The sequence below is a fragment of the Phodopus roborovskii genome, unplaced genomic scaffold (genome assembly GCF_943737965.1).
Source record: "Phodopus roborovskii unplaced genomic scaffold, PHOROB, whole genome shotgun sequence".
NCBI lineage: Eukaryota > Metazoa > Chordata > Mammalia > Rodentia > Cricetidae > Phodopus > Phodopus roborovskii.
Window position 1 is genome coordinate 28692789 of NW_026126434.1, and position 15395 is coordinate 28708183.

Here is a 15395-nt window from a genome sequence, read left to right on the forward strand (position 1 = left end):
CAGTACTGGGAATTGAACCCAGGTCCTCTGAAAGAGCAGGCAGTGCTCTTCACTGAGCCATCTCTCCAGCCTGGCTCTGAATTCTTGATCCACATCAGCCAGTGAGCCACACTGCGTGGCTTCCTGCCTCAGGTTTGGAGATCCTTGACTGATGTGTCTGGCCCTCTTCCATCAGAGACCTTGGCCCTGGATCCAGAAAGTGAATCATCTCAGCCTCCAAAGTGTCTGCTGGACTGAGGCATGTCCACCTCTCTCCTCTCCCTCACAGTCAGCTACCATGGCCAAAGTGAACCCTTTACCCTTTAGCAGGGGCATCTCCTGTAACATCACTGAGGCCCCTGTCCTCCCCCAAGCCCACTGTGAGAGGCTTCTAGGGAACAGACCTCCCAGAATGGACAAGGTTCAGCCCTTGCTCTCCATGTGTTTGGGCAAGTAGATGTTTGTGCATTCCCCCAATGAACCAGGCCCAGAGGCCCGGGTTCTCCTCCCTGGCCCCTGGGACACGCCACCCAGCTCCCTGGCCCCGCAGCCCAGGCTGCTCTCACCTCAGTCATGATCATGTCCTGGCACTTCTTCACGTACTTGCCCTCAGCCTTGATGACCGTGTGCAGGAAGTCCAGGTACTGCACGTGGCGCCCATGGGTGGCCAGCAGGTGCACAAAGTGTTGCAGCACGGGCTCGCTGATCTCAGAGCACAGCTGGTAGTTGTTGAGGAAGATGTGCTGCATGGTCTCGGCCTCCAGGAGCTGTGGTGAGCAGGGGAGGGCCATTAGAGAGAGAAAGGCCTACCAGAGAAGGGTGGGGCCATCAGGGCCCTGAGCAGGTGCTCACATGTGCCTCACCCCGGGTGTCAGGAAGAGCTGCAGGTGCTTGTGCAGCAGGGCCTGATTGCCAGGGTTCCCAGCACAGAACTTCTGCAGGAACTGGTGTGTATAGCGCAGGATCTCCAGCATCTTGTTGTCACCCTGTGTGCAAAGAGAGGCTGCTAGGCCACTAGGCAGACAGTCCCGGGGTGGCTGAAGTGGTCAGGATCCAATAAGCTGCTAGGCTAGGGTTAAAAAGTGCAGGGAGTGAGGTTGGGGTGGGATGGGGTGTGGTGGGGGAGCTTACAGGAAGTTCAATTGGGAAAATGCCTCCATCAGACTCTGCGCTGTGAGCAAGTCTTTGGGACATTTTCTTGGTTAATGATTGTTACGGAGGGACCCAGCCTGCTATGAACAGGACCACCTGAGCAGGTGGTCCTGGGTTGTGTGCTGGTTAAGCAGCACCCTTACCTGGCCTCTGCATCAGTTCCTGCCTCACATTCCTGCCCACTTACTGTATGATGGGAGATTATATGCTCTGAGAGTAATTAAATAAACCCCTTCCTCCCCAAGATGTGTTGGGTCATGGTGTTTCTTACAGCTGTAGAAAGCTAGCTAGGATGCTGTTCTAGCCTGGGGTGACCTGGGTTTGATCCCTAGAACCCATGTAAAGGTAGACAGGACAGATTTGTCTCCTGAACCCAGACACAGACAGACAGACACACACACACACCCTGGTACACTTGAGTATGCACATATTAAATAAAAAGCCCGGGTGCAGCCTGAGACTTGTAAGATCATCTCAGGGTCCTTGAGTGATCCCTAGCCATGAAGGGCACTGGCTGCTCTTGCAGGGGATCCAGGTTCCACTCCCAGCACCCAGAGGGCTCATAACCACCTATATATTCCATCTCCAGGGGTCTGACACCCTCTTCTGAAACCTTTCTTTCCTAATGCTGCGACCTTTTAATACAGTTGTGGTGACCCCAAACCATAAGGTTTCATTGCTACCTCACTGTAATTTTGCTACTGTTCTAAATCATAATGAAAGTATCTGTTTTATGATGGTCTTAGGTGACCCCTGTGAAAAAGTCATCAAACCCCACCACAGACAGACACATACACACACACACACACACACACACACACACACACACACACACACACACACTCTGTCTGTCTCTCTCTCATGCCCATGCAAAGGGGTCTCAACCCACAGGCTGAGAATCATTGGCTCAAATGGAGCTGATAGGCAAGTTCAGCCCAGAGGAGGGGAAGGCAGCTAGGGTCATGGTTAAACCTTTGGGTCAAATCAAACTGAAGGGTTGGGTAGCTCAGTGGAAGAATGTTTGCCTTACACGAGTAAGGCTCTGGGTTCAATGCCCAGCACCGTAGGGGGTGGGGGAGGAATCACAGCAAATCAAGCGAAGACAAATCAAAGTAAGACGTGGGAGGTCAAAGGCTGAGGAACCATCAAGGAACAACTCCAAAAGCAGGCATGGGTGACTGGCTTGAGGTACAGGGTTACAGCACAGGCGGTTGGGCGCGGGTCACCTTGTCGTAAGGGATCTGCAGCAGGTCCAGCATGACCTTGTGGGCGTCCATGTTCTTCAGCAGCCTCTGCTGTTTCTTCCTCATCTGCTCCCCGACTCCACACATCTTGTTCAGCCTCTCCAGGATCTATGGGGGACACGGGGATGTGGGAGCCTTGTGCCTCCTCCTCAGGGTCCCCTCTGCCTGTTCAGCTGCAGCCACACCCATCTACCCCAGGAACAGGAGAGGGGAAGGACTCCAGGCTGCACTGCCGAATCAGGCCATCCTAGCAAACTAAGATCCCATCCCACCCTTGAGAGCAGAGCAACACAGCAGTAAAGCTAAAGCGAGGTTAAATTCCTTCAGCTTTAAAGTAAGAATCAGGGCCTTGGCGGAGCTGTTTGGAACATGCCAGAAAGCTGGCAGATGCCTGGCTGCAGGGCTTAGAGAGCACAGAGAGGAGCCAGGGCAACGGGAGCCCCATCAGCGTCAGGTCGAGGCCAGCTGCAGGGTACTTCCCACCCCTCTCCCACCCACGCACGCACGTCCCTGCCACTCACGCCCTTGACAATCTGGTAGTTCTCACTGCTCTTCTCCCCGTGTGGCTGTAGGAATCCCTCCTCATCTGTGGGTCTCTGAGGACACAGAAGGTAGTCACCCAGGTACCCTCACGTTGGGGCACCCTGTTTGGTTCCCAGAAGCCAGCTCACCTCCTTCTTGTCCTTGGTGGCACCCGCCTCCCCCTCCTCGCCCTTGACGCTGCTGCCTTTCTTATCCACCCACAGCTCCGACTTCTCCACCATCATCCGCAGTCGGTCCAGTTCTGACTTGATCACCTTATAGTTCTCAACATCCTGGGCTGAGATCAGCAGCTGGACCTGCACAGGAAGGGTGAGACCATGGGGCATATTTCCCCAGATCTGCTGTCATGCAGGGAACTACAGGGCCCTCCCTAGACCAGGGCCCACCCAAGTGCCACTTTCACCTCCAGCTCTTACAGCCCCTCCTCCAGGAAGCCTAGACTCCAAGCCCTCAGCTAACGAATCCCGTGGCTACAGTTACTCAGACTCATGTCACACACCACTGAGACCTGTCGCTGGTCCACTCAGATGCCAGACGGCAGGGGAAAGCACTACAGGGTCACCGAACCTGGAGAAGGAGGGACCTGGGACTTTAAGGACTCAGGCCTGCATGTGGTCCCTCTCACTGGGCTGAGAGGGCTGTCAGTCTGAGGAAGCTGGGAGAATACTGGGGAACCAAAGCAAACTGGCCTCGAGGACCAGAACATCATGAGTGACTGCTAAATGCCAGCCCTGATCAGCAGGCATCTCTCAGGAGGCTGTCAAGGGAACATGATGCCACAGTGACAGACATCAGGCAGCTCAGTGAGGGATGTCTGCAAGCCAGACTTGGTAGGGAATGATCAGCAAAGGTGGGCCTGGCTGCCCACTCTCAAGTGGTGTCCACATCATAAGAAATGAGCCAGGCCAGGAGGTGACAAAGGCTGGGGAGACTGGACCCTTTCCTGAAGGATCCAAACAAGGCTGAAAGCCCTTAAGTGAGGCCCAGCATCCCTGTCAAGCTATGAGCAGCTACATCACTGTGTGCCCCAGCATTCCAACAGGGTTCAAGGCCCAGGAACCAGCAGGTATCCCCTCTCACCTGCTTGAAGGTGTGCATGGCCTCCTGGCGCTGGCTGAAATGCTTGAAGAGCAGTTGCAAGGCGCCGGAGACAAGAGGTGCATAGTCGTGCATGGTCAGGTGCAGCAGCACCCGCAGGAACATGCGGCCGCCCTCATCATCCACTTCTAGCATGCTGCTGGTCTTCCTGCCAGCATGGGTGGGCAGGAGTGGGAGCCGTGAATGAGGGCATGGGCACGCTCTCCCACTATTGTAGCAGCACTGCACCCAGGGTGCCGCCCCTTTATCTGCCTTCTCCCACCCGTGTGCAGAGAACCACTGCCCTCAGCCAAGGGACCCCGTACCTCCTGGGCACCCTCAGGACAGCCCCCCACACTGAGGGCATGAGGAGACACCTCTCCTTTTAGTGAGAGAATACCAGCTGAGCCTGGGGGTTGCCACAAGTGAAAACCACAGACACTTTCATGCCACCTCAGAGCTGTTAATGAACATTGTGAAATACCATTTATATTCGCCACTAGCTGGAGCCACACTGCTAATTACAGCCACCCATGCAGCTGCTACAGAATGTGCTAATAACGAGCCACACGCAGAGCCGTTACTTCCAACTTGTCTTCGGCATTTTGATGACTATTGCAGGGCACTTTTCCTTGTAAATTCGTGAGCTTTGCTTTATGAATCTATTCTGTACCACTCTGCTGGGGGTTATTTTTTGAGTAGGCTCTCATGTAGCCCAGGCTGGCCCTCAACTCCCTCTGTAGTGAAAGATGCCCTTGAGCTGCTGACCCTTCTGCCGCCACCTCCTGAATGCTGGGGTTACATGTGTGCAGTCCATGCCTGGTTGATGTGGTTCTGGGGATGAATGCTAGATAAGCAGCCCCCATCTTAGGAATTCACAGTGGAGTTCTGAGAAGAGGTCCACTGACTATGTGAGACACCAAGGAAGGCTGGCACCCAGTGGCAGAGGCTGAGTGACTGTCTACTCCAGCATAGGGGGCAGGGAGAGCATGCTGCAACCCCACCTCACCCTGCCCTGAGCTCTACTGAACACAGACAGGCACAGCTGCCCTGCATGAAGGTAGGGACATTTTCACAATGGCTAGGACCTGGATTTACCCTATACCATGAGGAATGGGCAAGCCAGGGAGGGTCAGAACATAGATGCCTGGGGGACATCATGGAGGGAACGGCCAGCCCTCAGCCTGAGTAAACCCCGGTTGTTCAAAGAAGGGTTAACATCAGGCCTTATGTAGATAACCTGTCCCCAACCCTGAAGCTGAGCCCACCTCAATCCCAGCCTTACCCCACTCCAAACATGGCCTCTGCCTGCTCTCCGATGCGGTCCAGATTCATGTTGGCAGCTGTGGGAAGAAAGAGTGACAAAACTTGGGTATGGGGTACCCCAACCTGCCCCAGATGCTCCTGCAGCCTCTCGCCTGTCCCCCACTTTGTGAGGGCACAGAGCTTCCAGGCTGACAGCACAGGGCAGAACTCAGAAGCCCAGGCCCTGGTCAGCTCTGGATGGGACAGGACTGTGACCTTCACCAAGTCCTTGCTTCCCTTTGGGCCTGTTTCCCCACTTAGGAAGGGTCCCTGCCCTGCTCCTCGCTGTGGCAACAAGAGGGACGATGTGAATGCACTTGGGGAGTGCAAAGGATGGGTGGGGAGCTGCAGATAGTGGAGTGGTGACGGAAAACAGTGGGGGGTGGCAGGAAGCAAGGCTCACTGGTGGAGTCGAAGGCAGGTGCCGTGCCATCCGCCCCGCTGTCCTGCATGGGAAACACCTCCACAAATTCCTTCTTGAAGACCGACAGCAGGTAGGAGATGCGGTAGTCCAGGCGCACGTTGAGGATGAACTAGACAGACAGACAGGTGAAGAAGGTCAGTCTCCAGTAGCCCTGCTGCTCCAAGACTGGTGAGAGGACCCCAGAATGGGCTCTAGCACCCTGCCACTCAAGATGCACCAAGGCTCCCAAACAACAGTGCTCCCCAAGCTCCTGGTCCAGAGATGGTGGCTGGCACCTGCTCTCAGCATAAGGCAGTGAGCCCCCCATCTGCTGCTCAGTCCCCACACACACCCCAGGCCAGACAATGACAGGAAGTGCACAGAAACTCCCCAGGTCAGCAGGCCAAACTGTCCTTCCAGCTACTCTATCATAGCCCTCTCCAGGAGGGAGAACAGGGGTACAAAGACAGGGTTTGGGAACCCATGGCTCAGCTCACCCATGACCTCACTTCCTTGTGGTGGCCACTCTGTAACCCCATGCCCTCATCCTTCTTCAGATTACCAATAACCCCTCTCCAAGAAGCAGCGCGTAACATCAGTGCTGCTGGCCCCCGGAAGAACCACAAGGACCAACGGGCTGGGCTAGAAAACCTGGCAAAACCCAGTGACCCTGAACACCAAGAGCTCCCGCCCTGCCCCATCCAGGGCCCTCCCACCCACCTGCCCAGCACCTGCAGGATCTCCAGGATCTTCAGCTTGGTCTCCATCACCACAATGTCTTCATTATCCTCAAATTTGCTTCTGTCCAGTGGCTCAGAGACACCCGCTCCGACAGGCAAGCCGGAGGCACCAAAGACAGACTGCTTGCGGCTCAGCACCATAGTAGACATCATGTGCCCCACACCCTGGATAGACCTCCGCACATTCTTGCCTGTGGGTCACAGAAGGGGGTCACCAGGGGATGTGCAGCTGGGCTCCTACCCTCTGCACCTCTGCAAGAGACAATTGCTGCAGGACAATTGCTAAGAAGGGACAGGGCCAACCCAGGCAAGCTTGGGGTGTGGGGGCGGGTGGAGCTTTATGCAAAGTCTGGGAAAACAATGACCAAGGCAAAAGCAAGTCGAGATGAGTGAATTCTCCCTGCCAAAGCTGAGAGCCACTATGAAGTACAAGGAACTGAGTCACTATGAAGTACAAGGAACTGAGTCACTATGAAGTACTGTGTCAGCAATGCTGAAACCAGGGGCCAGATCCCAGCACATAGGAGAGCTGCAGACCGAGCGCCCCTGCTGCACCCCCTCACGTGGTGGCTGTGCTGTATCCCACTCACAGCACCTGGGCTAGCAGGATGGAGAGGGCTGGTGGCAGGGCCAGGAAGCAGGTAGCCCTGGGGGCGCCGGGACAGAACTGGGGGGGGGGCCGAGCCTCACCACCAGGCTCCTCATAGGCCTGCAGCATGGCCTGGGGTGCCTGAACGCAGTCAATGATGCCCAGCAGTGTGCGTGTAAGCCGCAGCAGCTCGCTGAAGCTGTAGAAGCCGAAGTAGATGAGATTGTGCGCCAGGCTGACCACCTGTGGAGGGGGTTGGGCCAAGGGAGGGTGAGTGGGGATATTGGCAGAGACGTGGCTTTTGTGGAGGGAAGAGACCAGTGCACACAGAGGCGTGGCTGTGGGGGGATGGGGAACTGATGCACATAGCAGCAGTGGTGTGTGTGGTTTTGTGGGGGCAGGACCAACACACAGAAGTGTGGTTCTGTGGAGTTAGACCAGTATACTTGTGGAGGGGCGGGGTTTTCAAGCTGGCGATTGTTCAGGGGGAGAGTGGCTCTATTGGGGTCCAAACAGGACAGAGAAAACCAAGATGCAGGGGTACCCGGAGGATGGGATTCCCAGGAGGGCCTGGGAAAGGCAGACTCTGGCTGATGGGTTCCGTGGACCCTGGAGAAATCTGTCCACTGGGGATCCTCTGCTATCTATGTGACCCCCTTCCTGGTGGGCCAAGGGCACCAGGAAAATGAGGCCATGGATCCTACAACCCATCCCTGGATGAAGATCAAGGGCCAGGGAGGGGCAAGCCACAGCAACACTACCCACCAGCCCCAAACATCCACAGCCCACCTCAAAAGTGAGTTTGTTCTTCTCCTCATTGGCGAAAGGCACGGCCTCGCTGACCACATTGTTAAGGTAGTCTTCCACAAATTCCATGGTGCTGGCAAATTTGTTTTTCTTGTCATCTCGGGTGGCGTTGAGATTAGAGTCATAGCTAGAAATGGAAGCAGGAGGCATAAGGGGCCCCATGCCCTACTCCGCCCCCTTATGCCTCTCCCCCACTAGCCACCCACCCTCCAGACTCTTACTCTTTGATGGTGATGGCTGTGGGGATCTCTGTCCAGAGGCGGGCAAACTTGACCGGTGTCACCAGCTCCTGAGGGTCACGGTCCACATGCACATGCAGCATCAGGTGGCAGAAGGAAGCACGCAAGTCAAAGGGCAGCATCTCGTCCGCCATGCACAGGAAAAGCAAGTCTACGCCCAGCTGTTTGGAGATCTCGTCGATGGCCAGATACTGGCGGTCCAGGCACATGCGCGCAAATAGCTTCAACTGGTACCTGCAGGAGTCAGTGTGTCAGAGAACAGCAGGCAACCAGCTTAGCCCTGGTGAGGACTCCATAGAGTGGAAGAGGACCAGCAGCTGACAGAGAGGATATCCCTCCCCTCCTGGTAAAGGAGGCAGATATTTTCTGGTTTAGCTAGGACAGGAAGAGGGTGGCTGGGAGGGTGGGAAGCCCGCGAAAGGTGTTCAGTGTAGATGAGGACACGATAGAAGCACTGCTCTGACTCTGCGTGACATCATGCCTCTTCCTCTGCACACTTCATCACCTCTCAGGGTCATGAAACCAGGCCACCCTGTGTGTGAACTATGGCTCAACCCTGAAATGCCAGGCAAGGTCTTTCAGCCTCTGCTCGTTCCCAACTTTACAGGGAGAGTGGTACCCACTCCCAGGGGTGAGGGTGAGTGATGCAGGAGGATATGAGGGGCAGTGGTACCCACTCCCAGGGGTGAGGGTGAGTGATGATGCAGGAGGATATGAGGGGCAGTGGTGCCCTGATGGGAGATGTCATTCTGTATATGTTTCTCATACTGGTTAATAATAAAGCACTGTTGGCCAATAGGAAAGGAAGATAGGAGGGACTAGGAGATAAGGAGGAAATAGAAAGTAGGAAGGAGGAGTCAAGATGGAGAGTCTGGAGAGAGCAGTATGCAGCAGCCGGCTCCCGGTAAGAAGAACACGTGGACATAGATTAACACAAATGGGTTAATAACTAAGGCAGAGCTAGCCGATAAAAAACTAGTACCTGGCCAATAACATAATATCAAATACAGAGTCTCTGTGCATTATTTGGGGCTGGCGCGGCGGCAGGACAAGACCAGCAGTGGCAGGCGGAAAGCCCGTACACCTTACAGTGCCCACTCCCAGGGGTGAGTGTGAGTGATACAGAGAGGCTATCCAACAGTACCCCAGCACAGTTTGTGGGTTAGCAAGAGTCTTCTGTGCAACCATGTAAGACATGTCTGGGCCAGGTGTGGTAGCTCACATCTATAATCCCAGCCCAAGAAAGGATGAGGTAGGAAGATCACCTTGATCTTAAGATCAGCCTGGGCTAAAGAGACACTATCTCGAAAACAAAACATTCAGGCAGTAGTGGTACATGCCTTTAATCCCAGCACTTGGAAGGCAGAGGCAGGAAGTTCAAGGCCAGCCTGGTCTACAGAGCGAGTTCTAGGACAGCTGGGGCTACACAGAGAAACCTGTCTTGAAAAACAGACAAATAAACCCAAACAAAACAAACTAAAATACATGCAGAGACAGAAGGACTACCATGAGTTAGAGGGTAGCCTGGTCTACTGAGACCTTGTCTCAAAAAAATAAGGGGCTGGAGAGATAGCTCATCAGTTAACAGCACTGGCTACTCTTCCAGAGGACCCAGGTTCAATTCCCAGCACCTATGTGGTGGCTCATAGCTGCCTGTAACTCCAGTCCCAGAGGATTCAATGCCCTCTTATGGCCTCTACTAGCACCAGGCAAGCACACGGTGCACAGATATACATATGGGTAAAACATCCACACAGCAAAAATACAAAACAATCATGAGCCAATCAGATGCTCAGTGGGCAGTGGGGGCTTGCTGCCAAGCCTGATGACCTGAGTTCAATCCCTAGGACTACAGGAATCAACCCTGAGAGCTGTGACACATGTATATCCACAAGGATACAGACACAAAAAGCATGATATAAAAATTAAATAACAAAGTAAGTAGATCAGTGCAAACACAGGAGACCTGTCCAACAACAGGGCAATGGCATGCCTGTGTAGAGCCCGGGCCTCAGGCCACCCCCACTGTTCTTGTGTGAAGAAAGACTGCAGGGCAAAGGCAGAGGGCCCCTGGAGGAAGGGGCTGGGGGTCCACTGCCCAGGGCCAGCACCTGTAGTAGCTGAGCACGTTCTCGTCATGTGCGTTGCCCGCCCGCGCCTCCTGGGCCAGCTGCCTCACACTCTTCTCGTGGTGTTCATTGTTTCTGTCCGTCCACGTGAGCCACACTTCCTCTTCTGAGTACTCGATGCTGAGGTACTCATGAGACTGGGCCATCTCCTTCACGGGCCGCAGCCTATGGCCAACAGCACTGTCAGGGGAGCCCTGACAGCCCTTATTTGTTTGAGCCAGTTTCTCGCCATGTTTAGCCCCCAGGTAGGTGGAGGCCAGGTGCCCACCCCACAATGTGTGGAGTCTCAGGATGGGGCTATGGCTCATTCCCCTCTCTGCTCCCCTTCCCCCCTCATGCCACCCCAACACACCCAATGCTAGGCACTGAGGCACTAGAAACGAAGGTGAGCCCCTGGGGATGGGCTGCCACTCACTCAGTTTGGATAAGAATGTCACTGTTCTTGGGGTCCAGCACACACTTGCAAATGAGCTCCTGGGTGACAGGGATAGCGATGTGGTTGGACACACACAGATCGGAGAGGTAGTCCAGGAACCTGGGTGAGGGTCAACAAGGCCAGCAACAGACTCAGAAGCTGCCCGCTAGATGGGAAGTCTAATGCCCTCCTTCCCAGCTGTCCAGAGGTAGCGGCCTATGGCACCTCCCTGGGACAGAGCAAAAAGAGGGAGTCAAGGGTCGGGGCAGGCACAGGCTATGGTTAACATTTGAAATATTTAACAACCAGTTCAGGTAGGCACTGACCCTGTCAACAGAGAGGGCTTGGGCATCTCCATCTGAGTGGGAACTTGGATCTCTAATAGGCTACACTGAGCCAAATTTGACAGCTCCCACCCACCCACCCCTTACTGCCAGCACACAAGGCAGGTGTTTTGGCAGCTAACAACCAGCACCAGAAGCCGGGCGGTGGAGGCACACATCTTTAATCCTAGCACTCAGGAGGCAGAGACAGGTGGATCTCTGTGATTTCGAGGTCACCCTGGTCTACATAGTGAGTTCCAGAACATTCAGGGTCACACAGTGAGACCCTGTCTGGAAAAAAAACAACAAAAACCAGGACTGGAGAGATGGCTCAGTGGTTAAGAGCACTGCCAGCTCTTCCAGAGGTCCTGGGTTAAATTCCCAGCACCCATATGATGGCTCACAACCATCTATAGTAGGATCTGATGCCCTCTTCGGGCATAAAAGTTTTACATGCTATAGAGCACTCATATACATGAAATAAATCTTTAAAACACAAACACCCAGAAGAGGAAGGAGGCACAGGGTGGGCGGGCAGGCACCTGGGCTCTCTGTTCTTGCGCACGAGGCTGACGAAGGTCTCCACCTCTGTCTTGGTGATGTGTTTCTCCAGCAGCTTCCGATTGTTATGCAGCAGGGCCGTGATGGTGTCCTCAGCCAGAATGTCATAGCCGATCTGTGACTGCATCATCCCAAACTGCTTGGCGATGTGCTCCTGAGGGCAGGCAGATGGGGGCTGCGGGTCACCAGAGCCACGGACAAGGGACGAGGCCTCGACTCCCACTTCCACATGGAGACCGACACAGGCAGAGACCCCAACTGAGCAGGACAAAAGCCTGGCATTGCTGCCCTCATCCCCTTTGATCTCCCTGTGGAGCAGGGGTGACATCTGATCCTCCTGTCTCCACTTTAAGAGAGCTAGGATTACAAGCATTTACCACCACAAGCATTTATATGGTGCTGGGAATGAACCCAGGGTTCACAGGTGCTAGGCAAACACTCTACCAACTGAGCCACATCCCTAGCCAGCCTGATTCTGTCTCCTCTGCTATGGCCCAGTTTCTGGCTTGCCTCTGCCCACTTAACCTCTTAGCCTTCCCTCTGGAGTCATCCTGGAGCCCAGGAACACCAGACTAACCCATCTTTGTGACAGGATTGAAACAGTTAAGCAACAGTGAGCCTGTAGCACATGCCTTTAATCCCAGCACTTGGAAGGTAGAGGCAGGCTGATCTCTGAGTTCGGGACCAGCCTGGTCTACAGAGTGAGTTCCAGGACAGGCTCCAAAGTAATACAGAGAAACCCTGTCTCAAAAAAACCAAAATAAATAAATAAATAAAAAGATAAGAGCAGTTATCTAGGTGGTAAAGGCTACTACCTGGACCAGACTGTCTTGTACCTATTGTAGGACCTGGGCTGAGACACCGGGCAAGCCCAGCCATGACCAGATCTTCCCCCTTTGGCCCCCATCCCAATTCCTCCTCCATTTAAACCTAAGAGCTCAACTGGGCACCCAAAGACAGACTTGGGGAGTCACCAAACCCTATTTGTCTTCTTAATGAGGACATATTGAATACTCTCCTGTGTGACCCCACACACACATTTTCGAGCATCACTGGTCTCTTTAGTAACAGAGTAGGTGGTTGGATCTAGCTTGTTGAGGCTGCCAGAGCCAAGCATGTCTTCTGAAATTCTCCAGTTACAACTTTGGAAAACTAGACAGTGACTGTGTCCCAAAGAAAAGGGCAGAGTTAAGGCTGGGCCGCCAGGCTTCTATCCTGTGTTCAGTTATCTCATGGGCTGGAGTGAGGAGTCTCTACTCTGTAGAGGAGCAGCTCTGAAATGCCCATTTCAGGGCAAGCACAGAAGCAGCAGCCAGAGCTGAAGGGCATCTCATCTTTACACCGGTTTCTGAGCTGGGCTGTGTCTCCTGGCAAGACTGGTTACATGGTACCAAATAAATGGTGAAAACATGGTTTAAACATGAAGACTTTTAGGCTAGGGGGTGCCACACATCTTTAATTCCAGAGGCAGAGGCAGGTGGGCCTATGTGACCTACATAGTGAGTTCTAGGCCAGCCAGATCTACATAGCAAGACCCTGTCTCAATAAGCCAAAAGACGATGAGGGGAGGAAGTAGTAGTATTTTAAGATGGCAACAGCAGAATCCAGGGCAGCCTGGGTAAGAACCCAGCCAGGCATGTACCCCAGAAGCCAGCCCCACCATCTTGTGCCTCCTGTTCTTAGTGCCTAACACTGCCTGGCTGCCAGCCTCTGTGCCCAGACAGACACCATTTGAGGCACAGAGCCTGGGCATATGCCCAGCAGGGGCTGTCCTGTGCCCACCTGGTTCTTGCGGTAGTCCTCCTGGGAGTGCCGTAGCACCCGGTAGCAGAGGCGGAACATGTACTGGTACGGGGCATTCTTCTGGTCAGACAATTCCTCCAGCCGGACCAGCGGACCTTCGCCCCCCTTGTCACGGAATGGAGCCTTCAGGATGCCAAAGATCTGAGGGGTGTAGAGAGTGAGAGGGACTCTTCCATCCTGCCTGTACCCCTCATCATCCCAGGAACCCCAACCTTGACTGATTCCATCCCAGAGCTTGTCGTCACAGGAGCCCAGAGCTGTCCGGCTCAGCAGGACTCCAGCCTCTGTGGGTGTCAAACGAGGTGATTCCTGCAGGGTGCTTAGGGAAGCCCATGGCTCACATACATCTTTCCCCCAATGCTGGGGATGGAACCTACCCTTGCCTTGAATGTGCTAAGTGTTCTACCACTGAGCCAAATCCCTACCTACTCACTGATCTAGGCAAGGATTCTACCCCGATCCATACCCTGAGGCTCTCACTGGTAAATTCTAGCATCAATTACTGAGCCATGTTTCCATACCCTCACAGGTAAATTCCAGGCAGGCATTCTACCACTCATCCATGCTCCTAGCTCTTCACTGATTTTCTAGGCAGGTGCTCCTCCTGCTGAGCCACGCCCTCCACGGTCCCTCCAGTAGAGGCCCTGAGCCCCTGGAGAGCACACACCTGCTTAAGTATGTTCTGCTCCCGCATCAGCTTCTGCCGCTCTCGGTTGGGCTTGGTGACCATGATGTCCAGGACATTCTGCCCATTGTTAGGAACATCACTGACAAAAAACACCAGGTCCTCCAGCAGCTGGATGACAAACCTGGCGAAGAGCAACACCAGGGGCAAGCATGATGTGCAAGTATGACTCGCCGAGGGCAGCTCCCCTAGGGCCCAGCCAGCATGTGTCCACGCAGACCAATGGCCCTTTCCAGAGTCAGTCACTGGCCCTGCTGCCAAGCCCAGCATAGCCCCTCCCCCTCCAACCTGCTCTTAGGAAATGTCCCACACCCCCACACCCTACTCTCCCTGAACCCCAAACTGCCCCAAGACAACAAATCTCAAAACATGGTAGAAAGTTGCTGGGCAAGGGGCACTCAGGGTGAAGGTGGGGGGCATGCGGAGACGGGGCGGGTGGGTGTTTGGTGTGAAGGGGTCTGCACTGTCCTGACTCCACCATTCATTTACAGCTATGTGACACTGAACATGCCCCCTAACTCCTGTGAGCCCCAGTGGCTCCATAAGGCTGCTTCTGGGATGGTGTAAACAGTGAGGCAGGCTCCCCACTCCAGGGATGCATGGCCAGCCTGATCCCCTTTGGAATGAGTCCCACCCTAACTACCTGGTTTCTGGCGTGCAACTCCTCTGTGACCCTAGAGAGAAACTCAGTCATCTGTCTGCCCCTCCCCCCCACGGTCTCCTGCTGTGGAAGATTACTTTAACCAGGCAAAGATGTGTTAATTTGTTCTTGCTGCATTTGTTTAACAATGTAAAGATGTGTTACTGTTTCGCCTTGCCTTCCTAAGGCAACTGATTGGTCTAATAAAAAATGAATAGTCACTAGCTAGGCAGTAGAGGATAGGCAGGGCTGGTGGGGATAGAGAATAAGTAGGAAGACTTGGGAGAAGAGAATGAGGGAGAAGGAGATGCCCAGGACCAGATGGACACAAAGAAGTAGGAAAATAGGACATACAGAATGAAAGAAAGGTAAAAAGCCCCAAAGCAAAACATAGATGAAGAAAAGCAGGTTAAATTAAGTTAGAAGAGCTAGAGGGAGGAGTGTAAACTAAAGGCCTGGCACTCATAATAAAAAGCCTCCATGTCATGACTTGGGAGCTGGCGGTCTGAGAAAGCCACTGCAGTCCCTGTCACAGCGCACCTGCGGTCGTTCTGGCTGATGAAGCCGTCATTAAGTTTCTCCACAGCACTGGCCAGCATGGAGCTGGCATCATTGGCAAAGTCCAGGTCACGGATCTCAGACACGGGCACCGACACAATGGCAAAGGCCTCCTTGTCCTCCTTGGTGGGGCACGTGCCCAACTGTAGAGACAAGGGTCAGCAGGGGCCAGGGACAGGCTCCAGCAGGACCCAGCCCCATGC

General features: G+C 54.2%; 1 protein-coding gene across 2 annotated transcripts in view; it reads right to left on the reverse strand.

Annotated features, from left to right (window-relative positions):
- The window catches only part of Itpr3 (inositol 1,4,5-trisphosphate receptor type 3), a 63948-nt gene that overhangs the window by 13959 nt on the left and 34594 nt on the right, over window positions 1-15395 (reverse strand). For both annotated transcript variants that reach the window (XM_051187154.1, XM_051187153.1), the window contains exons 13-30: window positions 15175-15335; window positions 13977-14118; window positions 13289-13450; window positions 11488-11660; window positions 10623-10742; window positions 10190-10372; window positions 8061-8312; window positions 7822-7966; window positions 7134-7275; window positions 6435-6634; window positions 5704-5833; window positions 5281-5338; window positions 3999-4164; window positions 3047-3214; window positions 2897-2971; window positions 2358-2483; window positions 843-965; window positions 546-746 (exon numbers count right to left, since the gene is read on the reverse strand). In XM_051187154.1, the coding sequence (XP_051043111.1) occupies window positions 546-746; window positions 843-965; window positions 2358-2483; window positions 2897-2971; window positions 3047-3214; window positions 3999-4164; window positions 5281-5338; window positions 5704-5833; window positions 6435-6634; window positions 7134-7275; window positions 7822-7966; window positions 8061-8312; window positions 10190-10372; window positions 10623-10742; window positions 11488-11660; window positions 13289-13450; window positions 13977-14118; window positions 15175-15335 (2727 nt within the window). The remainder of the gene's footprint in view (window positions 1-545; window positions 747-842; window positions 966-2357; window positions 2484-2896; window positions 2972-3046; window positions 3215-3998; window positions 4165-5280; window positions 5339-5703; window positions 5834-6434; window positions 6635-7133; window positions 7276-7821; window positions 7967-8060; window positions 8313-10189; window positions 10373-10622; window positions 10743-11487; window positions 11661-13288; window positions 13451-13976; window positions 14119-15174; window positions 15336-15395) is intronic.